The 26,888-nt window shown below is 44.3% G+C and overlaps 1 protein-coding gene across 2 annotated transcripts in view; it reads left to right on the top strand.

Annotated features, from left to right (window-relative positions):
• WDR5 (WD repeat domain 5) overlaps nt 1-26,888 on the top strand; it is a 140,063-nt gene that overhangs the window by 38,237 nt on the left and 74,938 nt on the right. For both annotated transcript variants that reach the window (XM_086921057.1, XM_086921058.1), the window contains exons 5-10: nt 13,044-13,117; nt 23,834-23,923; nt 24,441-24,530; nt 24,750-24,833; nt 24,978-25,033; nt 25,321-25,367. In XM_086921057.1, the coding sequence (XP_086777183.1) occupies nt 13,044-13,117; nt 23,834-23,923; nt 24,441-24,530; nt 24,750-24,833; nt 24,978-25,033; nt 25,321-25,367 (441 nt within the window). The remainder of the gene's footprint in view (nt 1-13,043; nt 13,118-23,833; nt 23,924-24,440; nt 24,531-24,749; nt 24,834-24,977; nt 25,034-25,320; nt 25,368-26,888) is intronic.

Raw genomic sequence — 26,888 nt, 5'->3', positions numbered from 1 at the left:
ATGTCCTCTATTGTTTTCTGGTTGCAACCATGTGGGTTATTGGGTTGGTTGTCATACATGGGGACAACATCTTGATTTCATGCGCAATGATTGTCATTTTGCCTTGTTGTGTTGCTTTGATCTTGTGACTGCTTGCATAGAGAGACATGAGAGTTAAATATTTACTTGTGGTGAGCCCCACAATTCTTGTGCGGGAGATTGGTTTTAGTCTTTAAGTGGAGATCATTTATTCATGCTGTCTTACTGTGGATTGGTGGTTTTGGTTCTTGTCCTGCTTAATTTGTTTGAGGGGAGCCAAGTCATTGCTGCGTTACGGATATCGAAGTGATTGTTGTGTGTTTTTTGCTGCCCGTTAATGCCATAATTTTGCTTCCAGTAAGGATAAAGCAGATCCACTTATTCACACCTTCTTTTGGGGTGGAATTTAGTCTTGAGTGAAGAGTCTTGTTCTTCCATTCTCTTTGGAGTTTAAAGGTGTCTTGAAGGTGAAGTATCTAGTTATGGGTGATAGTGAAGCTTTTGGATGGATTGTGGTTCTGTAAGCAACGATGCAGATATTGTCTTGTGTAGAGATTTTGTGTAGAGTGAGTTTGTGTAAACTTGTTGAGAGAACGAGTGTGTGGCTTATGGTTTCTCTGGGAAACATACATACAGGAAGACATGTGAAAGAGTTTGCGATTTGGTTCACTTGGGTTACCATGGAAAGTCAGATGTTGATCATTCTCAGGTTGCTTACATTAGTCTCAGTCCAGAACTGATTATTATATATCTGCTAATATTATTTAAGTTTTAAAGTGTGTATAAAAAAAGAAGCAATCTTACAGTTGAAAATGTCAAAACCTTCTGTAAATGTGAATTAATTTGAGTTTTCACTCTAAAAATTAAGTCGGTATCCTCAGATTGACTTCTGGGTGCAGTGCAAGTGCATCAAATGGAGTATAAATATGGACAATGAGTGGACTCGATTGAATTTAGAAAAGCTCCAACTTTCCTATCAAAATGTAGATTATTTTTATTTGTTTGTGAATTAAATCAAAAATTTAATAATTTGTAAATTTGTTGGAGGAATACTCAGTTTTGTAGGTCTCGCTGGAGCCAGCGCATGCGCTGGTCTGGCAAGACATTTAGTGAGTGGGTTTTAAAAGTGCCACCAGGGGCTTTTGCCGGCCACCAGCTTGCAGTTACGTGTGCGAGCAGCAGCCAGCTTTCAGCGCCTGATCGCGATCAGTTTCACTTTTGCGCGCACACAACTCCTGCTTCTCCCCCACCACAGATTGCCTCTTGCGGCCCCTTGCATGCCCGTGGCCAATGCTTGTTTTTGTTATTCCTCCCTGATGAACGCGTCCGACCCTGCCGACAAATATAAGAGCCGGTCGTGGTTGGGGGCATGACACCCCTCCGCTCCCTCCTCTCCTTGTTGTTGTTCACAATTGTTGCAGCTCAGCATGGTGAGCTGTATCTTCTATTATGGGGCGCGCATTTCTTTTGCGCTTCCTTAAATTGGGATCATTACCAAAGCGCTTTACCTGCCGGTGCCTGGCTCCCGTGTAAGTCAATATTGGGGACTCCCACATTACACGCACGGAATGAGTAGACATTTGCATGCTTCCTATTTACCCCAGCATTGGCGAGTAATGGGGCCTGCTGCTTGGCATAAGAGCACGCAGTTGCATCTAAAATGTGAGCACCAATTACACCCCGAGAGCCGCGGGAGCGGGTGGGACGGGCGGCAGCCTCTCACGAGCATGTTTTACCAGCTCCACAGCCAAACCTCTTTCCGTGTCAGCTGTGACTAGGGATAAAATGCTAATGGCGTTACAACAGGGGCCTCAATCTCTATTTACTTGTAGAGAGATTCATTAGATCAATCTTAGCTCAGTTTTACATCACGCTTGCATTTCAATTCCTCACCAACCTGAAGCCTTCCCCTGCGTCCCAGGGGTGGCAGGCGCGGGCTCAATTAACAATTGTATCAATCTTCTGCTTTTACATAAAAAATTGAGTTCAGAAGTACCCAAAGCAAGGCCTGCATTTGCACTCCACCACCGTCCCACTTTGGGCCCTCAGTAGGATTACAGGGCGAGCCGCTTTGGCCCCAAGGGCTCGCACGAAGGGCAAGCAAGGTCTGAACATGATCCTTCAATCAGCCACCACCGTGATAGCTGCTATATCACTTCTCTGCACCCCTTTTTCGACACTGCTTCCTCCGACTCACTCGGACACCCTTCACTGCTACTTCACCATTTAGTTTTTATAGTTAGGAAATGCCTAATCCATTTCACTCATTAATTCTGTTTCATTGACACTTACTAATTTCTCGGCCCCTATTCTCGACCCTCGATTTATCTGTTATTTAATGTAAGCAGTATTTCTAGGTCTCGCCTGTCAATGCGCATGCGCATTGAGCTTGCGAGACTATAGGGGCTTAAACCGAGTTTAACTAGACTGGCGATTTGATGCAGTGCATGTGCGCTTTTAGCTCAGTGCGCAAGCGCAATGAGTTAAAATGAGCATGCACAGCATCAAATCGTCAGCTTGGAGCCGCCAGCAGCTCTTCCCGCTCCGCCCCCTGCTGCATCAAAGGCTTTGCGCTCTGCCTCAGCCCAGCCATTCTCCTCCCCTAATGGCCCCCTGCTGCATCAAAGGCTTTTTCATGTCCGGCCGCGCTTTCAGTTTCACGGCCGCTAGGCCGTGTCTCCTTTTTTTTTGTTTTATTTACTTTGGTATCGTGCCCAGACTAGCACTGTTTAGTGTTTGTTCTACTCTTTTGTGGTATCCTCTGTATTCACACTTTTGCACTCTAGTGTTATATTCCTATTTGCGGTTTCCTAATTTAGACCCTTGTTTCAGTACTCTGTCACACGTGCAAACTTCAGCGTTACTCTTGGAGTTGTTTTCGATATCCGCATTGCTGATGTTACTGGAGAGGCTGTCTGCAATGTCTACCCTTGATAGGAATCTGGTGACCTCACCATACTGATGCCTGACCTACATGTATGATTCACAGGTTGCTTGCATGTCTCATGTTCAGTTATGTTCTATTAGTAGCTATCCTTCCTGTGAAATGCATGTTCTAATTTCCACGCCGTTTGCACACCGCGCTCTTTATCCTCTCAGTTTCTCTCTTTTGTTATTGTATAACATATGCCTGTTCATTCTTTATCCTAGTCATCTGGTTCTGGACACTTGCTAGCCCTTTTAGCAGCTCTTTTGCCAATTTCCATGAGGCTTAGTGATGGAGGCAGTCTCCCGCAGACAGTCAACTGCGTCAGCCACTGCTTGAACAGTTATGTTAGTATGAATTTGTAGAGCGCATGTTCACCCTGGGGTTTCTTGGCACTGTGTACCGCTGGGGAACCCGTCCTGGCGTTCCCTGTGAGATGGTCCCTATTGGGCATCCCCAAGGTGAAGCCAGGCATCCCTGCCGGCGAGGGGGCCGTTGTGGAGATTAAGCAAGCTATTGCCCAGAGTTGAAGCGTGGGACCAATGGTAAGAGAGGCACAGAGGTGAGATTTATCGAGCCCGCTGACATTAGTTCCGTACCCTGCCGCGTCGGGAATTGAACCCTGGTCCCGGGCCGACCTCTGCTTCTGGGTCTGCCGCCTCTAACCGGTGAGCCACACGTCTCCACAACAGTTGGGAGGCGACGAGCTTGGATGTCTTTAGTTTACCTTTTAATGGTCGGGGAGGTGAATTGCTACTGTTAATGTACTAAAGGTACTTGTACAATGTGCACAGCTTTCGCCACAAGCAGTAGTAGTCTCATGTTCAGGTATGTTCTATTAGTAGCTATCCTTTATGTGAAATGCATGTTCTAATTTCCACGCCGTTTGCATACCGCGCTCTTTATCCTCTCAGTTTCTCTCTTTTAATCAGTGTTCAATGCCCCCTCAGGGCTCCGGGCATTGCACCGGCTGCTTCACAGGCAGTAGCCCCCTGGCCACAGCACCATTGAATATCTGGGTGTGAGAACTTTTTCTATATTTTGGCCAGATCATTATTTGAAATCCTGATACGTATTGTGTTGCTTTGTTTGTTACTCTCCGCCTTCAAATGTGCACTGAGGTCTTCTTCGTTTTGGTGTAGCGGCCGTTGTTGTGTTGAAGGTCCTTTTGTTGATATACGTAACTCCCTGAAAATCGGCATTAGTGAATGTAAAATGCGGCATCCTTTGCAGGGAGCAAGCGACAAGACACTCGAGCTGAATATTCTGCGCGGTAATACACCCATTTTTTTTTTTTGCATTAAAAAAAGAAATCATACTTTGCAGGTGAAAGCCTTCCTCGCGGCTCGTGCATTATTGAAGCCCGAGATAATGTGATGTTATAAATCTCTGGCGGTGGTTTTCAAAGGATTGACAAGTCTGTGTGAGGAATGAACCTCTGCGTGCAGACTAGACCGGGTTTAGGGGGTTGATTTCTGCGACGTTGTCTACTAAACAAGAGCTTTCGTGGACGGCCTCTGAGAGGTGTCTTTTGTGTTCTGGCAAATACAAAGCGTTTCTTTTCTTTTTGGAAGAGTGGCCTTCTTAAAACATTATAGTCCCAATGTTCAGTGTGAAACACCATGTTCATGTCGATGGTTCGAGGCAAACACCAAAGAAAAATGGACATCTTAACTCCAGTCTTCTGTTTGACAGAGGGGCATTTACATAATGTTGGAAGTGTTGCTTCCTTAAAGTGGAGTAATGCGTCTGTGATTTCTTTTTTATTATGCATCAAGCACCTAAACCAAACGTGCCTTCCTGGTATTTCATGGTGCTGGAGTCGATAACCTGGTTCTCACTCGCTCCTCCTCTATCCCTATCCCTGCTCCCCTCTCTCTCCCCCCTCACTCTCTCACTCTCACTCTCCCCCCTCACTCTCTCACTCTCACTCTCTCCGTCTACCTCCATCCCTTTCCCTCACTTCCCTCTCTCCTCTCTCCTCTCTACCTCTCTCGATCTCCCCATCTCCCCTCTCCCCCTCTCTCCTCTCTCCCTCTCTTTACCTTCCCCCTGCTCTCCTTTTTCTCCCTCTCCCCATCTCCCCCTCTGCCTGCTCTCCTCTCTCCCCTCTATCCTTCGCTCTCGTCCTCCCCCTCTCTTCTCACCCTCCCTCTCCCTCTACACTCTCTCCCTTCCCTCTCCCCGTCTCTCTCTCCCCTCTACCCCTCTACCCCTCTCTCCTCTCTCCCCCTCTCTCTCCTCTCTCCCTCTCTTTACCCTCTCACTCTCGCAGCATCGCTCGGCACCACCGCAGCATCGCTCGGCACCACCGCAGCATCGCTCGGCACCACCGCAGCATCGTTCGGCACCACCGCAGCATCACTGGTTCAAATATGTTCTTTCAATGTTTCAAGCTGTTTTCAAGCTTTCAAGCTTTATTACAAATCACAAAAATATGTTAATATTTCACTTCTGTTCTTGGATTTTCGTCACAATAAAAAACACTGAACATAATCTTCACAAAAGTTATTTACAAAAGTTTAAGCTATTGACATTACAAATTAAATAAATTATTTAAGTATTAATTATTGAAAAAAATTAAAAGCCATTGTTATTTGTAATATCAATACAGCTAAGTCACGTAAATACAAAACATGTTGCATTACAAATGATATAGGTGTCACATTTGCGATAACTATTGGCATTGTAAATGACAAAGCTATTAATTTAGCTATTTTAAAAAACACATAAAGTAAAAAAATGTCATTGCTAAGACCAATCGCTCAAACTTTCCTAATGCGAGACCTATTGCATTTCCAATGCTTGTTTTTTTTTGTTGGTTACCCCTGCTCCAGTTCTTCAGTCTTCTTTCCTGGTCTGCAGACCCTGGTTTACAATGCTTGTTGTTAGATGACTTGTGTTTTATTTTTTTGCACAGCTGTTTCCATATTGCCGCCCCCTCCAAACGTGCATGTGCTCTCCTCGCTGAAATTCGCCAGCAGGTCTGTTGCTTTCCCTACTCCTCCATGCCCCCTCAAACGCCCTAATCCTTATGTTTGATTAGCTTGACAGCTCCGCGTGTCACAGTATGGTTTTGGACATGTGAAGTAAAATAAATTTGGCGGATGCCGCGTGGTTCAAGAAATATAATGGCTCAGACTTTCTAAAGAACGCTCCCGCCACAGTCAGCGCTTCAGTAAAACTGCATTTCGGATTAGCATTCTTTTCTCTTTTTTCATTTTTTTGCAAAATAATTTTTATTTTTCTCAACAGCACAATACACCAGTCCATTATGAACTAGTAGTAAGTTATACAACATTGCAGCACATTTAGGCACATGCATCACTTTAGGCCCATACCCTTGCATTACATCACAGCTGTTATCTAAGCCTGCTTAATGTCCACTTGGTCATTCTTGTTATTCAGTTTCTGAATCCTCATCATCCTGGGCTGGCGGTGGATCACATATGTCCCCCCTATATTTGTTCCAAGCCCCCCAGATTTTACTCCACTTTCGGGGGCACCCTCGATTGATGAATACCGTTCTCTCTGCTATCATGGCCGCATCCATGTCCCTGCACCATGAGGCAAGAGATGGTATCTCCGCCGCTCCCCACTTCTGGGCAATGATCCGTTTAGCGACCATGATCCCTAGCATGGCCCAGGTCTGAGCCTGACGAGTAAGGTCATTTGGCTCCCACACATTTATTATATTAAACGCCTCCTGCGCTCCGGTACTAGTGACACTCCCTCCTCATAGAGTGGAGTGAGTTGGGTCAAAACCCCTCGCCATCCCAGTTTAGCCTGAGCGGCATGCCAGATGGTAACAGTGTGCCTCAAGGGTCCTATCATTGCTCGGGTCAGTTTTCGGTCGTAAAGGGAAACCAGCATACCTGTCGTACCTAGTATTGATCTATATGCCGGCTTGTTGCCCCACATTTAGGCTGGAGACCTGGGCTGCTATCGCCCTGAAGTAAGCCGATGGCACCGGGGACGGCGTATTTTCCAGCATATATAAGAAGCGAGGTAGGGCCATCATTTTAAAAAGTGCTGCTTTTCCTAGCAAAGTCAGCGGCAGGGTCCCCCAGTGGCATACATCTCTTTTAAGATGGTCAAGCAGGGTTGCAGATTCCTTTTTAAAGAAGGTCGTAGAGTCAGCAGTGATGTATATGCCCAAATATTTAAATGCACCCTCCGAAATCCGGAGTGGGCAGTCCGTGGGGAGTTGCGGCGGGGGGCCGTGTAACACATACATAATCGATTTGGACCAGTTTATGGTATATCCAGACGCCCTCCCAAAAATCGTGCAGATCTTTACAAGAGTCAGTATGGAACGCCTAGGAGAGGTCATGTATCACAACACATTGTCTGCATACAGGGAGATACGATCCTCCCAGCTTTCCATCCATTTGAGTCCCCGTATCATTTGGCTCCCACCGTATCCACGCCGCCAGTGGTTCCAGCACCAGGGCAAAAAGTAGCGGTGACAGGGGGCAGCCTTGGCGCGTGCCCCATGCTATGGGGAAGTCGTCAGATATGACCTTTAGCAGTTACATGAGCCATTGGTTTAGTATTTAGAAGCTAAACCCATGCACAAAAGTTAGGCCCAAAGCCCAGGTGATGGAGCACTGCAAACAGGAAGGGCCATTCGACCATGTCAAATGCCATTTGTGCATCTAGTGATAGTACAACAGCCTGTTCCTGCAGATAGACCGCATGGACCAGTACCCCGTGTAGGCCGGTACCCTTGTCCCTCCTGTCTAGCCATGCCAGTTGTTTTCCGGCTTTATTGCTGGTGTCATATATCTTGTGCCGCGTGGCCTCTAGCTGCTGTTTGGTCAGTTCTGTAAGGTACTCTCTGTGTTGCCGCTGTTTGAGACTCAGGCTATGGGATGTTTCAGGTGTTGGGTCGTTGGCATGTTGGGTCTCTGCGTCGTGTAACTCTAGCTCCAGGTTTTGCAGTTCTAGCTGCTTCTCCCGCTTGTGTGCCGTAATGGAGGCGATGGCTTGTCCTCTAAGAACGGTTTTGTACGCCTCTCATAGGATGGCCGGGGAGTTAACTGACGCGACGTTCTGTTGGAAGTAGTGGTCCGTCGCCTTTGTGACGGCCTTCCTTATCTTGGGGACCTGCAAGTAGCCTGGATATATCAGGTTGATACGTCACTGTGTCTTGTGGTAGTGAGTGTATTGCAGGAACAATGGGGAATGGTCAGAGATGCCTCTGGGTCTGATCTCTCTATGCTTTCAATATATTGCAGGCTACCTGCTTACCCCATGAAGTAATCTATCCTCGTTAGGCTATTGTGTACCCCAGAGTGAAATGTGAATGGCCGCGCTGTTAGGTGGTGTCGCCTCCACACATCCGTTAGCCCTAGTGCATCCATAAAGCTCCCAAGGCGAGATACACCAGAGTCACCCATTCGCACAGGACATCAGTCAATGGCCCGTCCTTAATGGTATTAAAGTCCCCGCCAATAAGCTCTCCCTCCGGTAGGTCGAGCAAAAACTCACTGAGATCTGGGAGTGTCACCGCATGTAGTGCAGGGGGGGATATAAACGGAAACTATATTAAGGGCCCACCCCTCCCATTGACTGATTATGGCTGCGAAGCACCCGGAACCATCAGTTTTGGTTTTGTGCACTATTAGTGGGAATTGTTCTCTAACCAGTATGACCACCCCCCGGGACCCTGAAGAGAACTCTGAGTGCGCCACCATCTTATACCCCATCTGTCCATCGCTTTGCCTGTGGTGCCAGTGAGGTGTGTCTCTTGCAGTAAGACTACCGCCGGAGAACCCAGCTTGATACACTGCAATACCAGACCCAGCTTTATTTTGTCTCCCAGGGCTCGTACATTCCACGTGAGCAGGGAAAGAGGTGCCACTTGAGTTGAGGGGCATGTACCAGGTGTAAGGCGCGGTGGATCACTCGCCGCCATATCCGTCGAGGCGTGTAAAGTGTATTATGGATTCGTAAGTGTAATATGTGTGCTGTCTATCGTGCGCAAGTGCTGCATACCCAAGTGCTGTATCTAAAACCAAAACATAGGACCTGACGAGAACATTAGAAAAATCCCATCCCCCACACCCCCCTCCCTGCCAGGCGGACTCAAAACTGCCCGCCAGAATAAATGGTACCCTAAGTACCCAGGGCATGGTGACCCGAGAAGACCCCTGAGGGCTGCAGCACTGATTGTGCCACCCTCCGGGGCCCTGTACCCTGGCATCCACACACTGCCTTTGCAGGCTGAGTTCCTAAGTGCAGAACTAAAACAAGAGTCGACATGGCACACATCCCTGTGTGCCATTCCCACAGAACCCCCCGCCCTGGCATACTTCAGTCACCCCTCCAGCTGGGTGCCCTGTGCCAGGGGTGAGGGCACAGGTGCATGTGCCCTGTGCCCCTGGCGTACCCAGGGCCATTCCTGGGAACTGTAAGTGCAGTGATGCCATTTAAGAGTATATGGTGCTGGGAGGTTGTCATTACGAACTCCACAGCACCATAATGGCTACACTGAAGACTGACAAGTTTGGTACCACATTTCTCAGCACATTAAACCCGCACGATGCCAGTGTAGGATTTAATGTAACATGCACGAGAAGGCATCTTAGAGATGCCCTCCAAAACCCAAACCTACAATCCACGTCTGGGCTGAGTGGCTGCAGAGGCTGCCACCCATCAGACATGTTGCTGGACCCCTGGGTGGAGAGCCCGCGCTCTCCTGGGTCTGCAACAAAACACATCCTGGGCGAGGTGCGATGTCTCCTCCCCCAGGATGGACAGGGGGAAGCTTCAAAGGCATACCGCCTCTGAGAGCCTCTTCAGACCATTTGCTGTACCCAGCAACCAGCCCCCCACCAGTTCCACCCCCACTCTGGCGGGAAAAACTACGTCAGGAAGGGGGGTTTGCCAACCTGTGCCAACTCCACCTCTCAGGTGGAGGAGGCGAGGTGAAGCACGACCCCGGGCTCCGGCCATCTTGTAGATGGGGAGTCCTGCCCAATCCCAGCTAGGCTCCTGCCCCCCTCCCACAGGAGAGGAGCAGACTAGGGGGTGTACTCACCCCAGGACAGGGACCCATTGGTCCCTGCTCTTGCCCTACCTGTAACGCCCCTAAATTTAGTATTTAGGGGCTCCCTGAACCTTCCTTCCGGAGATTCCGATACCAAGAAGAAGAAAGAAGACGACGACCAATTGTCTGCTTTTCTATGAAATTTCTTCTAAGTGTCTACTTTTGAAAACTGCAACTATTCTTTAAAAATCATACGAAATACTGAAACACAATTACCTACCTATTTTGAGTTAAGCCCCCAGAGCTGGCCCAAGGAGACCAGTGCTGGGTTACAAAAGTAACGCGATCGTAATTTACCTGCAACCTGAATTCCTTCCCTTTTGAATAACATTGTGAGATTTACATTGAAAAGTTTCTAAGTGTGAACTTTTAAAACCGCTTTATATTCATGAAAATTCATTACAGTAACTAAAACGTTTTTGCTAATCTGGTTTCATCTTGGTCCCCAGGACTGAATCTAAGACCTAGTCCTGGAACTCTCAAAGTTATCTGTAAAATAATCAACTGTACTTATATGTAGAAAACACATTGAGCTCAATGCAAAGTGTGTTGTAGGATTGTGTTGCTTACTATCTATACTGTATCAACTGTGCACACACTTTATTGCTCCTTTGCAAAGTATTACATGAGTACTCATAGCTCAAAGTATATTTTTATAACTGTTGGTTCTAAAAATAAAACCACTATATCTGAGGATATAACAACAATTGGCCTGGAGTTCAGTTCTTGAGTGTGTGAAAACTTTTGCTGACTGAGTGTGTACAACAAATGCTTTACACTGTCCTCTGGTACTGCCTTCCTGCTTGACCAAGCTACCACTTTGGAGAGTAAGGCCAGTTCTGACTTTAACCGCTGTTATACCTCTGGGGTTGGTGGACTCTATACACACTGTACTTCCTTATAGTCCAGTATATATAGAGCCACTTTCTCACACCTGGTCTACACCATCTCTTATATATGGAGCATCTGCAAATTATGCTCTTTGACAGGTATGCCAGAATCTACTTGTTGGCTGAAAAACTGATGACTTTTGTTATGTTTGGAGCCTAAATGTCCTAGAACTCCCACAAACTGAACCCATCTAGAAGGAATTTGTACCTCCCCAGCAACTGCAAGTTAAGGGGTTCACTCTTTAATACTTTGATAGCGAGAAGTGCCTAGACTAAATTGGTGCCAACCTCGGCTTCGGAGGTCATGTCTCGCACAATACTAAGACTGCCAGTCATCAACTGACTTTACACCTCAAAGAGAAGCCCTTAGCACAGGAGTAGGCTCCAGAACGCAGGGTAGGGTTGTAGAACTTTACTATGTTGGGGGAGGCTTTGTTTTTTTGAATGACTTTCATGAGATAATCTATCTTTGTTGAAGAGCAACCATTCACCCACAAACCTTATCAAAGGTCTTTGCATATACTACTCTTGGCCAACTCTGTTTGCTCTCACTGCAGGCCAGCATCACGTTTAGAACCTATTTCACCATCTTCAAGATAGTCAGTTCGGCTTTACGACTGCACTTCATTACCAAGATTAGGAAGTCTAGTAGAGCATCCATAACCTGCAGGGATAACCTCACCAGACGGGAAATGAAGACATTCGTGAAGCTATGTTCTTAGGCTGTGGAATGGCCCAGTCCATATCTGACATGCTCTATCACTTCTCCACTTGTGCAGTGAGCTCAAAACCAAGGTCCTAAAGCAAAATTCTAGTTGGTAGGTAATCACTCAAACTATGGACCGTGCCTTAATATGACTACATTTCCGGCTTCCCTGAACCTCACTGTATGCCTTTCACCAGCACCAATTCTCCTCTGTAAATAACCTGCCTCTAATGCTCTATCCTTGCTCTCTTCCACCCTCTGTTCTGTCCACTTTAGAAATCATTGTGTACAGTTCTCTAATACTTTGTGATTGAGGATAGCCATTTAATCATACCTGTTTGATGGGAGGGAAATCACCTGAGTTGGGGCAGTCCGACGCTTTGGAAGAACTGTTGCCCCTTTTCACCAAGGCAGGACAAGGTCCCCCTTTTACCCCTTCAGCGCTGCGCGAATTACGCTGCGGTGCTGAAGGTTCTAAAGAACCAGTGGAACTATGGCGGAACGGTTCCGTCATAAGCACAGGCCAACAGAGGCTCTTGACGGAACCGTTCCGTCATGAGCATGGAAGGGGTTAAAGGGCTCAGTCAAGTTCCCACTATCCATGATCAGTGGAAAGCCCAGGACCCTCACATTTGCCACCCATTTTGTGTTTTCTAATGGTTAGGTTTTACTGCCCAATAACTGCGTGTCTTCAGAAGTGACTTGATACAATGTAGAGAGGTTCTGCAACTCACTCTCCACAGCATGCTAACTTGTCCCTGACTGTCTTTTCACCCAGACTCATACCAGTGATTAGTTTCCACCCAACATCCACTACATCTTGTTTTGATTGCAGGAGATATCCTCCTCACAATGTCCACCTTTTGTTGACCGTGACGTTCAGGGAGCCATCATGTACCTCCTGGACTCTCAATAACCTTTTTGCAGCTTTATGTTTGGTTCTTTTCTCTTATGTCCCTCTCTGTTTGTGCCTAATGTAAAGCTTTGAAGCACTATAGGGCAATTCATTGGCAACTCTGGCAACTTTCCATTCTGTATAATGCCACTCCACACAATTCCCTTCCACTCCATGCAAGGCCACTCCACACGTGCCTCTCCACATAATTCCGTACAACTCATTTTACCTCCATGGCCTGCAGTGTGCTGCCACGCCCCACAGTTTTGCTTCTGAAGCCACCACTGATGCCTGGGTCCGCTAATCTTCCATCAGAAATCACTTTGCAGAAGAGTTAATCTGTATGTTTGTCCAGTTATTAGATAGTGAGTGTATCCTCCTTCCTCTTGTAGAAGAGACATGCTCTTGAATATCAATGAGGATTTTATGTTTGGGAAGAAAAACATAGTTCTACCCCTAATTCCCCATTAAACTAGTCTATATTTCTGAAATCAATAGTTGTCTTCTTCAAAGGAACTGCTTCATAATATTATTTTCCTTTGTCTTCTTTTAAGCTGCTGACAAGCTTATCAAAATTTGGGGAGCATTTGATGGAAAATTTGAGAAGACTATATCTGGTCATAAATTGGTAAGCATTTTGGAATTTTAGTTGGCAGGTACTTTGAATTATATAGAAAAAAGATAAATTGTGTGAGCAGTGTTTGTTTTTATCCCTAATGAGTGCTCATTGTGTGACTAGAATCACACCTCGGAGTTTTATTCATATTGAGCTTGTTCTATATTAGGACATATATATTTTTGGGGAATTGTAGTGGACATTCACTATATAATGTACAACATGTTCTTCAGTAATGAATTCAAATGAGTTAGTTGCATCAAACATGCTAAAATAATAATAAATAATTCCCTTATCACTGGTATCTGCAATTAAGAACGTGTCTGCTGAGTTGGTGTTAAGAAGACTTTAAAAACTCTATATAAAGCTAATAGCAAGTCTTGTAGTACAGAACGTGAATCATTTGTTTGTGCAACGTTTGAGTAAGACGTTTTCAGTCTTGACTTAACAGAAGTAGGTATCATGAAGGTGCTTGCATAGGTATTCGAATATGTAGAGGTCTTTACACAGCAGTCTATCCTTAGAAGCAGGTGTTTGAAAAGATTTGTGTAAAAGTGGAAAGCCAGGTCCCATACAGGTTTTAAACAGGTTAGTGTTGCAGTGGAGTTAAGATGGTTATGTTTCATCTTGAGGTTTCAAGTGACCAACGAAGGCTACTAGTGGCTGGGCCTGTTTCATTTCACGAGCATGATGTTGGTGACGTAATGTAAGTAGATATTCAAGGGAAAAAAATGTAAAGCCCATTACAGATTTTAAGACATGAAAACTTATATTATTATTTTATGTTATCATAAATACATTGCCACTGCAGACCATAAGGAGTGGTAGTAAGGGCAAAGAAATGGAAAACTGAAAAACATGCTTGGCTTGGTTATTAATAAATACATGGAACTTGAAATGTTATACAGGCAGGATGGGAACGTAAGATTTTAAAAACTAAGGTAGGCCGAGATTTAAAAAGATTTTTGCAAATCTCCATCTAGACTTTAGAAATAGTAAATGCAAACCTTCTTCAGCTACTGAAGATTATAACAATGTAGGGATGTACAAATTCAAGTAGAAGGTAATTTGCTATCCAATATTCAGTTTTTTGCCATGTACAGAAGTGATACCATGATATGCAATAGTATTTTTGAATATTGTTTGAAGTGTTATGCAATGCAAACATGGACCTTGAAAGCATCACAGCATTTTACAGATGTCAAAAGCACACAATAGTAAATAGGGCAGTTCTAATTACAGAGTATGTGCACTGTGACCCTTGTTATCAATTTACTCGACCTGATGCTGATTACATTTTAATGTGGAACTTTAAATGTGAGATGAATAACTGACATAACACATTAGTGTCAAGAAGGAATTAAAAGTAGAAATGGCTTTGGAATTTGAACAGGAACATCATATATGGAGAAGACGCCAAATTTAACATGGAGCACCATGAAGCATGACTTTGTGATGGACAAATCAAACTGGGGCAGAGTGAAGTTAACCAGTGTAGAACTATGGAATATTATGTGGTATGGTTGTAAGACCTCATCATATAATAGCACAATCTCTATCCGGTATAGTTGGGTACTTTAATAAAACTGTTACCTCCGTCCTGGGTAGTTGTGGTACAGAGCAGTCCGGCTTAAACAAAGGAACAAAGTCTAAAGCATATAGATGTACCAAAACAGTAATAAGAAACACAACAAAATAAAAATCTGACACCAGTTTCTAAAAATGGGTTGTGCTTTATCTTTAGACACCAAAACGACAAAAATCTATAAAAGGAAACCAGAGAAGTAAATCACAGTTCACTTTAAAAAGACTGCAGTAAATCGTTTTAAATGGCTTGGTGGTTCCTTATCCATCTTCACTTGAATGGGCCACAACAGGTTGGAGCTATTCACAGGTTCCCAACGGTCACTACAGTCCAGGGATACCGTTACCGGTCAGGTCCACCAGTCTCGCGGTCCTCTGTTTACCATGGTCCATCCAAGAAGCGGTGCTGATTGATGGGATTCAGGATGCTGAGGACTCAGAAGATGCTTTGGATGTTGAAGCAATGCAGCAAGTGCCAGAGCCATTCTGGTATCCACAAGTGTTATTTGTCTTCTCCAGCCTCTGTACTTTTTCCTCCCACGAGGGGAGGCTACTGCTGGTCCAGTCGTCACCAGTAACCTGGTCTCCCGATTAGACCTGTCTCAACAGTTCTTTACAGGCAAGTAAATATCTTTCTTGAAAACAGTCCACTCTTACTTCGGTCACAGATCCAACGGATCAGGGGGCACCTCGTGAGGGTTGTGACTTGGTCGCCTAGCAGGCACTCTGACAACTAGTGGCGTTCAGGTGTTTTGGGCTCTCGAGGGGTGCAAGTTTCATTAGTTTGTGATGGCCCTGTAGCATATTTGGAGGTTCGCCAACCATTCCTTGCAGACATCTCATATGTCCTGGCACAATTCCATGAGTGGGTACCATACTATTTGCGGGTCCTTTGGATGCGATCCATTCTTTAGTGCAGCCCCTCTTTGCTTGGTACAGGGAGCAGCAGGGCAGTCCATCTCATTCCAGTCCAGTAGTGATCTAAAGAGTGAGTGCCACTTTTATGCCATCTTCACGTTTGTGGGAGATGAGGACTCACCAGCCAATGGGCAATAGTTCCCATGGGGCAACCTTTCCCACTTGACATCACTTCAGAGATGTTTGGCCCCAAACAAATCTCTTAAGTCCAACTTCTCCACCTAAAACCAAGTTAACTCTGGGCTTCTTTCCCTGTGAGCAGCTCTGGGCACAACCCTAGGGTGTACCTAGCATAAGGTACTCCTCCCGGAAAACTGGTTCTACAATGGATTTTCCCTCTTTGGAGTAGATGCTACCCTTTCTGCCTACACAAAGGAGAGGGCTGAGTATAGTCCTCTTGCTGGAGGATGTTGCACCTCCTCCCATCCCAAGGGCAAACTGGTTTGGGCCACATAGTGGCGACTTTCTAAAGCCACCTTTGGCTTAAAAGTTAATTTAAATCTGACTTCAGAAATAAGTGTGGTTTAATGCTCCGATTAATTGGATACATTGAAGTACCGTGTTTGGTGGTCACATATGAAGTTAGCGAGTGAGGTTATGAAACTTCATGTTGGCCAGTGGGGCTACCAGCTTTCAATTGCGAGTTGTTACTGTCAGAACATGTAAGATGTAAATTCTAAATTTCTTCTAATTAACAATTGACACCCTGCCTTATGGGTATATTAGGCCTACCTTAGGGGTGACTTGCAGATATTTAAAAAGGTAGGTTGGCCTTTGCAAAATGGTCATTTTGCTACGTTGAGTAAGCTAGCTGGAAGTTGCCCGACTAGGCTGCTATGTCAGACCTAGAGCCATGTGTTTCCTCGGTCCCAACAATGGTGGTACAACTAGTGTTGCAGACCACTGGTTACACTTGACTTACTAGCCCAGTGTACCTCATGTACCATATACTAGGAACTTCTGTGCAAGCTAAGTAAGCCAGTCTAGTATTTTGGGGCTCAGAGCACCCGTACTGGGGCCTGGACAACAGGGCCTAGTGTGTATTCCGATTCGAAAAACCAGCAGCATCCGCCCCCAAATAAATGGAGGGGGCGATAGAGAAATCGTATAAAAAGAGGCCCTTTCGTACAATCAGAATAGAACCTGTAATCCAAATCTGCAATGAATAGCTTTCTTCATAGGAGCATGCTGTGGCAAACCTACTTAAAGATCTGATAATTGCAAAGAATGCACAATACGAGATTAACAACAAATTGGGGAACCAGCACACTTGTTCAAAGCTGGAACCTGTTCAAGAACTACCAGACCATATATTAACTGTGTACTTTTCCGCTTTAGAATTCCCCACCCGCATGATGGTGATGTTCTTCTACCGGTATGGTGGGGAACTATATAGGTATATCTGTATTGTGGAATGAGTGCACAACCTGTGTATGACACTGTTCGTTCCTTTTTGGGTGCTCCGTGGGTGGCGGCCAACGTCCCTGGGCGCCTGATAGACAAAGTAACACGTTGTGTCTCTAGTGAAGCACTAGGGACATCCCCTTGGGCACTCCTTTATCTCCTCCCTTGTAGTCAGAGGATTCCACACAATTTGTATTTCTTTACTTTGATATTTTATTGGATATTTTTGGATATTTTCAATGTTTTATCTTGAATTCATTCATTCATTAGTTTCTCATTATTTCAACATCAGTGACAAGTAATTCTTAATATTCCAATGCATTTCGGGCGATATCATTACGCCCTTCATCAGGGAATCAATACTATGAAAAAAACAAAAAATATGAAAAAACGTCACTACCTAGATAAATGTGATGAGTCTTATCAAAACAGAGCATCATTATTAAAAAAGCATGACTGTGCATTCCTACATAAGAGAATGAAACGTCTACATTTGGGTACAACATAGTAGAAGACTATTGTCCTTGTCTAGGTTGCATGCATACACTCACGTGTCACTGTTCTTCTCTTAGGAGGGTATGTCTGGAAAAATATAGTGAAATGACGGGTGTAAGCTTAATGTTCTAACAGCACTATTCTTAAAAACTCAATACAGTCATGGCTGATAGTTCATAGGACACACTGACCTCGTAATCACAATCTCAGCGTTTAGTTCAGCAAAACCTCTCCGACTCCATTATCAAACGGTTGCCAAGGATACGAACAAGCTGAAATACTATTAGATGCTGCTCCGCTCACGTGACACGGAGCGTCATCTCAAACACGGAGCTCAATGTCGGCTCGGGAACATCCTCTAAACTGTGCTTAAACGTGAAGACAATGCATCAGTCCTAGTTAGTGCTGTATAGAGTTCAATTGTCATTAAACTTACCCATATTAAAAAATAAATCGGAAAAAATTATAAGTATCCCTACTGGGATTCGAACCTCTTATGCCCAGCAAAACAAATCTAACCTCGATCGCGGTGTGCTATCGTGGAACACATTTACAGTGAAAGAAAAAGACAGAAAGGTGGAGAAAAAGTAAATATGCACTGAATAATCAGTCAGTGAACGGTAAACTATAACAAAATGAACATCACAGTAAATATTATCACAGGTGTCCAGTCCCGGGTGAGGACGGGCAGGCATACAATGATGCACGTTCAATTAGAGGTAACATGACAGTTCGCTCCGTTCGTTGAGCCCATTCGGGCTTTGCGTGCACAGTTTATGTATCCAATAGTTCTCACGTTGTAGTAGGTGTTTAGTATTGTCTCTTCCTTCTATTTTTTCTGCTATTTCCAACACCATGTATTGTAATTGCGAGATGTTATGTTTTGCCTCAGTGAAGTGGGCGGCTACGGTGGACTTCACACTTTTGAGCCTAATGTTCGATTTATGTTCCGTCAGTCGTGTTCTTATGCTTCTTTCCGTTTTTCCCACATATAGTTTTCCGCACGGGCATTTCAGTGCGTAAATGACATTTTTGGTATTGCATGTGGCATTAACATTGACTCTGATGTTATATCCCTTCATCGGATGATTAATGGTATTGCCTTTAATGATATTGTTGCAGCTTCCACAACTTAGACAGGGTTTAGTTCCTTTGAATGATTTGGTTTGGGGTTTGCGCTGCTTGAGGATTTCCCCCATGTTTTGAGCTCTAGTATGTGCGAATATAGGAACTTGATCAAAATCATGTTGGAAGTCAGGTTCTGACCTCAGCATATTCCAGTGTTTGGTGATGATTCTTTTAAAGTTATGACTTTGGGTGGAGAATTTCGACACCGCTACTATGCGAGCTTCCTCATGCTTTTCGGACGGTTTTAGTAGGTCCTTTCTATCCATCACATCCACTCTTTTTCTCGCTTTATCTATCACCTCAGTTGGATACCCTCTATTAGCAAATCTTGTGGCCATTTCATCCAAAGAAGTTTTCGCCTGTATGCTGTCCGATGTTATTCTCTTGACTCTTGTCATAGAGGGTATCCAACTGAGGCAAAACATAACATCTCGCAATTACAATACATGGTGTTGGAAATAGCAGAAAAAATAGAAGGAAGAGACAATACTAAACACCTACTACAACGTGAGAACTATTGGATACATAAACTGTGCACGCAAAGCCCGAATGGGCTCAACGAACGGAGCGAACTGTCATGTTACCTCTAATTGAACGTGCATCATTGTATGCCTGCCCGTCCTCACCCGGGACTGGACACCTGTGATAATATTTACTGTGATGTTCATTTTGTTATAGTTTACCGTTCACTGACTGATTATTCAGTGCATATTTACTTTTTCTCCACCTTTCTGTCTTTTTCTTTCACTGTAAATGTGTTCCACGATAGCACACCGCGATCGAGGTTAGATTTGTTTTGCTGGGCACAAGAGGTTCGAATCCCAGTAGGGATACTTATAATTTTTTCCGATTTATTTTTTAATATGGGTAAGTTTAATGACAATTGAACTCTATACAGCACTAACTAGGACTGATGCATTGTCTTCACGTTTAAGCACAGTTTAGAGGATGTTCCCGAGCCGACATTGAGCTCCGTGTTTGAGATGACGCTCCGTGTCACGTGAGCGGAGCAGCATCTAATAGTATTTCAGCTTGTTCGTATCCTTGGCAACCGTTTGATAATGGAGTCGGAGAGGTTTTGCTGAACTAAACGCTGAGATTGTGATTACGAGGTCAGTGTGTCCTATGAACTATCGGCCATGACTGTATTGAGTTTTTAAGAATAGTGCTGTTAGAACATTAAGCTTACACCCGTCATTTCACTATATTTTTCCAGACATACCCTCCTAAGAGAAGAACAGTGACACGTGAGTGTATGCATGCAACCTAGACAAGGACAATAGTCTTCTACTATGTTGTACCCAAATGTAGACGTTTCATTCTCTTATGTAGGAATGCACAGTCATGCTTTTTTAATAATGATGCTCTGTTTTGATAAGACTCATCACATTTATCTAGGTAGTGACGTTTTTTCATATTTTTTGTTTTTTTCATAGTATTGATTCCCTGATGAAGGGCGTAATGATATCGCCCGAAATGCATTGGAATATTAAGAATTACTTGTCACTGATGTTGAAATAATGAGAAACTAATGAATGAATGAATTCAAGATAAAACATTGAAAATATCCAAAAATATCCAATAAAATATCAAAGTAAAGAAATACAAATTGTGTGGAATCCTCGAACTATATAGGTAAACAGTGCAACACAAGTTTTCCTGTATAACCACTCTGCATCGGTCTGTGTTGATTTTATTATCTAAAATAAATGTTTGGAAAATAACATTAAATATTCTTGATGCACATTTTTCATGCCTAGGACGTTATGATCTGCTGTGAGTTCTGGGCATGAATGAAGTTGACTAGAATGGTGTCGGCGGGATAGCTCTAAATTACTGTGTTTTCCGGCGTATAAGACGACTGGGCGTATAAGACGACCACCCTACTTTTCTTGATAAAATGTAGGTTTCATGCTATACTCACCGTATAAGACTACCCCTCTTCCAACGTCATTTCATCAAACATGTACGGTAGACATAAGTAGTTGTTAAAAGGCCCAAACAATTATTATACTGCTACATGTTGTACCGCATCATACTGCATAATTTAGCATTTCTTGCAGCATAACTCTGCTCAGCCTTGCACATACGTTTGTCTTTCCCTGCTGCATACCTCTCGTTGCCTTTGTTATAGAGCTGCATAACTCTAGTGATAGCGTGTCAGTCGTGAATAGCACACGTCTGCCCTGGGTTCCTTTCCAGCACAACCGCAAGCTGCACCGCGTCCTTCAATTCCTTGCTCTGCGCATTTCAGCTTGAATAGGGAGCCCATGAGACCCATACAGAACACTCCTTAACGTCTTCCGTGTACAACTCCATCACACACACATCGTACATAATCCCATGTAAAACTTTGCAACAGAATACAAACACAACCATCAAACCAAACTAAGCACGTTCTGCAACAGCAATGCTTATTTAGTCGGCCAAACAAGATTACAGAAGACCAATGCTTAGCAGAAAAGGCTTCGACGTGCAAACACAACCATAGCACGTTTACTGAAGCAATAGCACCCTCTACTGACAAAATGATACATATTTTACACCATGCCTTCCCAATAATACAAAGGCTCAAGACAGTTTGGTGGTTTTTTCCACTCCCAAAAATTTTTTCCCTGGCGTATAAGACGACCCCCGACTTTCGAGACCATTTCAAAGGGTTAAAAAGTCTTCTTATACGCCGGAAAATACGGTAGTTTAACTCCACTAATGCCATTATGATCAGCAGGAGTCGCTGTGCTTGAGATTAACCAGAAGGCTGAGGCTCTGCTGTCAGAAACCCAATGGTTGCTCTCCCCTTAAATAAGGGAGTGTTGATAGTCTAGTGCAGAGGTCTTCAAACCTTTGTAGGTTGAGCCCCCCAGCGGAATGTTTTTAGATGTTGGGGGGCCCCCCACCACCTGACAGAAATGTATGGAATCTGTTACAGTACTTCATCTTTGATGGGGCAAGACATGCCCATACTTGTGTACAGGGGCGCAACTAGACCCGAACTTCGGGGGGGCGAACACTCCCATCCAGGGCTGGCCCTAGCACTGGATGCACATAGTCCAACGGTCTGTTTTGGCCCCCCTCCCCATTTCCTCCTTCTCCCTGAATTTCCTCACTACCACTCACCAACAATGCAACCGATCTTTCTTTTCTGGCAAACATTTTATTTTTTTATAGCGCTACTCAGTTTACCCACACTCGGTTCTTTGGTCTACATGGTACACATTCTTTATAGCAGGCACATTAACCCTCTGCACTTTTTGGGTAGTATGAGTGCCCATGTGAGTGCACAGTGAGTTATGCGACAGTGTGAGAGAAGGGTAAGTGGAGTGACTGCAGGGTGAGTGAGGTGTCCATGTGAATTTGGGTGCGGCTGCCAGTGCAGAGTGGGACAAATGACTGTATGGTTAGTGATAGTCTTATTTGAGTGAGTATGCACATTGAGCAGAAAGGGAGACGTGTGAGTGAAGTGTTTCATGAGTGCAGGGTGAGTAGTGTGCTTGTGTGACTGCAGGGTGAGTTACAGGGTGAACAGCACAAGTGCTTTGTGAGTGCAGAGTTATCAGTGTGAGTCCAGGGTGAGCGGGTGATCAGTGTGAGTGCATTGTGATCGCTGTGAGTGCAGGGTGAGAGGGTGAATGGTGTGAGTGCAGGGAGATCGCTGTGAGTGCAGGGAGATCGCTGTGAGTGCAGGGAGATCGCTGTGAGTGCAGGGAGATCGCTGTGAGTGCATGGTGATCAGTGTGAGTGGTGTGAGCATGAAAGTGAAGGGCAAGAATGAGAGCCAGATGTCTGAATGCAGGGTGCATTCCCAGACACTTGAACTAACTCAGCAGGTTATTGACGGCAGCTTAGTGTTTCATATATGTTAAACTATTGCTATTATGGCATTAACCAGGGATCAGGGTGGACGAAATAAATGTGCTGATCTTCCACAAACTTCCAGTTTTATGGTTGGGGCTGCCAGCTCATTATTTTGATGGCCCAGTTGGTACAAAAATAAGTCACCTGAAGCTGTATTGTCAGCACTTATCTGTGCTTACTTTGAGCAGCAAATATAAAAACTTTGTCTACTTTCTACTAAGAGCTTCCTCCCAGGACGGGGTTAAACTGGTAAAGCTGAAATGATTCAGCTGCTTTGGGAGGCAGGATGTCTACTTTGCTAAAACTGAAAGCAAGGAAAGACCGTCCTTTCAGCTGCAGTGGGAGGCATGGAGTCTCCTCTGCTTTGAAATCGAACGCAAAGGAACAGGACTGTCTGTTCGTTTTTTAGCAGAGGAGACCCTGCCTCCCACTGCAGCTGAAGCATCCAAGCTCTACCAATTAACCCCCACCTGGGAAGGTTAACTGTTAGCTCTTAACGTGACAAAGGCACACGTCCTGCCCTATCTATTTCCCCTCCCCTCCCCCCTCCAGCCCTCAGTTACGGGAGAATTCCCATTTGAACTTGACACACCTCGGGACAGTAAAAGACTCTGAAAGGCAAGATCTTTGTGTGGAGTGCTCGCCCCCCTGAGATGGTGTTGCGCCCCCCTGGGGGGGTCGAGCCCCACAGATTGAAGAACTCTGGTCTAGTGGTAAAAATACATCCAAGCGAGCCACTAAATGTTAAAGTGCAAAGGATGGGTGTGGTGATGTGATTAATGGTCAAATTACAGCCTGGGCTCATGCATTGGCAAGGAAGATTTGATTACAGTTGATGGAAGTGACTTAATAAGTAGACAGGGGACTGATGAGGGGAAGGATGCAATTCAGAAGTGTTATCGAGCGAAATTGTAAATGTGAGCTTCCAGGTGATACTGTGCTTCTTGGATAGTTGTACTACTTGTTAGAAAAACCTGTTACAAAATTTTGCACAACAATACAAGAAAACTAAGCCATATATAGATTTAAGTGAGGAAGCTGTGGGATGGGATATTGGCTCATAAACTTCAGGATATTTTAATTAAATTGTAGGAAAGTAAGTGTTCGAGCTTTCAGGACATGATGGTATCTCTGTTGGGAATCATAATGCTTCATAACAGGAATACTATAGAACGTTGGGGAATGTTGATGATTTTACACTTGGTTACACATAAGGAAAGGAAGAAAAATGTCAATCATTTTTCAGTTTGAATCAAAATTGTGCCCCACATGAAGGATTAACATAATGATTTGGGAAGTATTATTTTAGCTGGTTTTGCTCATTTCTGTTTTTGTTTTAATTAGGGAATCTCTGATGTTGCTTGGTCGTCTGATTCCAACCTTCTTGTGTCTGCTTCTGATGACAAAACGCTAAAGATCTGGGACGTCAGTTCGGTAAGGATTGCAGATTTTTATTAAACGAACAAAATATTTGAATTTTTATTGTCTTATACAATGCAGTTGTTTCAACCTAGCCATTTAGTCACTTCCACAGTCTCCATTCACCACTTCCAAAAATGTTGTAGGTAATACCACATGGAGTTCTCACTTAAGCTCTGCCATCATAACTTTTTCCCAGGTTCACTCCACATTTCGCCAGACCATAATCTTTTTTCTATCCACTTCTCTTTACCTTTTTGCTCAAACTGTGAAAGAATGCCTGCCCTTTGTTCTTAGCAATGCCTGGGCCTCTGATGCCTGTCCCTGCAAGGCTATTTGTACACTAATTGTATACTTTAGGTGGGAAGCATTCAGAAAATGTGACAGGTTTTTGAGATATTGATCATTAGATTTGGCCAATTTTTCCTTCATATGGAAGTATAACATCTAATTGATATGTCGAATGTCTTTTTGAACACAGCTGGACCTCTTTTGGAAGCAATGTATTGAAAAGTTGTGTTTGTATTTTTAGGGAAAATGCTTAAAGACCCTGAAGGGTCACAGTAACTACGTTTTCTGCTGCAACTTCAACCCCCAGTCTAACCTCATTGTGTCAGGATCTGTGAGTATTGATTGCCCTTGTTTGTTTCTCATGTTAAGAAATCATACCTAAATGTAAGATGCAGGACACCTTGACTGGATTAAATAGTGCCTAAAATGCAGTCCTTTTTTCATACATGATTGCGTTCATGTTTAAAGTTTGATTTGTTATGAACAGGATGTGGCACTTAACATTTCTCTCTTGTAACTTTATGCATGTTTTGCTTACTTCATTCTACAGTTTGATGAAAGTGTTAGAATTTGGGATGTGAAGACTGGAAAGTGCCTTAAGACCCTACCTGCACACTCTGATCCAGTGTCAGCTGTAAGTTCCTTTTTAAATAGAGAGCAGTAGTTTTCCTCCCATCTAGAGAAAACTAAAACTGCTTTTCTTTGGAAAGCAGCAGGTTACTTTTTGGATGGTTAATGTCATCTAGAAATGTAAATCCTCATGTTTATTCACTTTTAGGTCCATTTTAATCGTGATGGCTCCTTAATAGTTTCAAGTAGCTATGATGGTCTTTGGTAAGTAAATATTTTACTGTTGTGTCACTGTTTTAGTCAGTACACAGCATACACATATCCGTAGCTATGATGGTCTTTGGGAAGTAAATATTTTACTGTTATGTCACAGTTTTAGTCAGTACACAGCATACACATATCCGTCTGAAATAACGTTACAAATGTAATCACCTGCTTAGTTTTGTACAGATAATGTAAAACCTCTTCTACTAGCATTTTGAAAACTTTACTCTTTCTCGGTTTCTGTAATTTGAAGTGATTTTTTTTTTTCCCTCCCACTTTTTTGACAGCCGAATTTGGGACACTGCGTCTGGCCAGTGCTTAAAAACTTTGATTGGTATGTAACCAAAGGTGTTCATTCTTGTATCTATTTAGATGTACAGCAGAGGCACTTTAGGAGGGGAAGCTTCTGAAAGTAGTCTTTGTGTTCAGCCTGTCTCCAAACATTGTCTGAGATTTTAAGTTAATACATTTTCTTGTATAATCCTCACTGTAAACTGAATTGCTGATAGACACACCTAGTTTTGCTGGGAAAAGCCCTCTGGAAAACCATGGTACATTTGGGAAATTGGGATACACATTCTGGCCTCTTTGAATGCTTACCAATTTGATACCTGGCATCTACACCTGCAGAGTAGCTTTTTTTATCATCATGTTTGACAACATTATTGGTGGTGCTTGTCTTCACTTAATCACCTCAACTGGAAAATCTTCCACAAGTCCCATTATTCCATCCCTTAGTCTTCAGCTGGCTTCGATTTCTTCACTGTGACTAGATCTTAATTCCATTGTGTAAGAAAGTGCCCCCTCTTTGCATTGGTGCCCCCATTTTTTTGCAAACTGTTGATGTGCTTTGACTGAGTGTGCCCTGGGTTCCTATCAACCAGGTACCCAGGGCCTATGTTCTTTCCTTAAACTGAATTGATACATAACCCAATTGGCACTCTTTGGCCGCATTGAAGTTCCTTGTAAGTGGCACCATAGGTACCTAGGGCTGTGTGGCCAGGGAAGGGTCTAAGCGCTGCAGCACTTATTGTGCCCTGTACCTTTACACAAAACACTGCCCTAGAAGTCTGCGCATTTTGGTGCAGAACAAAGTGTAGTCGACATGGCACACATCCATATGTGCGATGCCTACATGCCTGGCATTGGTTAGCCACCCCTCTAGCTGGGTGCACTATACCAATGGCGAGGATACAAGTGCATGAGCCCTGTACCCCTACAGTGTCTAAGTCAATTCTTAGACATTGTAAGTGCAGTAATGCCATTAAGAGTATATGGTGCTCGGAGTTTGTCATTGCGAATTCCATAGCACCATAATGGCTTTACTGAAAACGAGGAAGTTTGGTATCAAACTTCTCAGCACATTAAACCCACACTGATGCCAGTGTTGGATTTAATGAAAAATGCACTCAGAGGGCATCTTAGAGATGCCCCCTAGTGTCCTGGCTGAGTGTCTGCTTGGCAGCTGCCACCACCAGACATATTTCTGGACCCCTGGGTCGAGAGCCTGCTGCTATCAGGGGCCTGAAACAATGCACATCCTGGTACGAGGTGCCAAGCCTCCTCCCTCAGGATGGGCAGTGCCCACGAAGGGGAAGCCTCAAAGGCTTGCCGCCTTAGTGAGCTACCCCAGCCATTTGCAGCTTCCAGCAACTAGCCACCACTGGTTCTGACCCCCACTTTGGACGGGAGAATCGGCAGGAAAACCAAGTGAGGAAGGAAGGTGTGCCCACCTTTCCCAAACCCACCCCTCAGGTGGGGGAGGTGAAGAACAACTCGGTCCCCACCATCTTGCAGATGGGCGGACCCAGCCAACCAGAGAAAGGCCTATTCCCCCTCCCACTGGAGGGTGGCA

The sequence above is a fragment of the Lissotriton vulgaris genome, chromosome 5 (genome assembly GCF_964263255.1).
Source record: "Lissotriton vulgaris chromosome 5, aLisVul1.2, whole genome shotgun sequence".
Lineage (NCBI taxonomy): Eukaryota > Metazoa > Chordata > Amphibia > Caudata > Salamandridae > Lissotriton > Lissotriton vulgaris.
The sequence above is the reverse complement of the archived record's forward strand: the minus strand, read 5'-3'. Positions and strand labels throughout refer to the sequence as shown.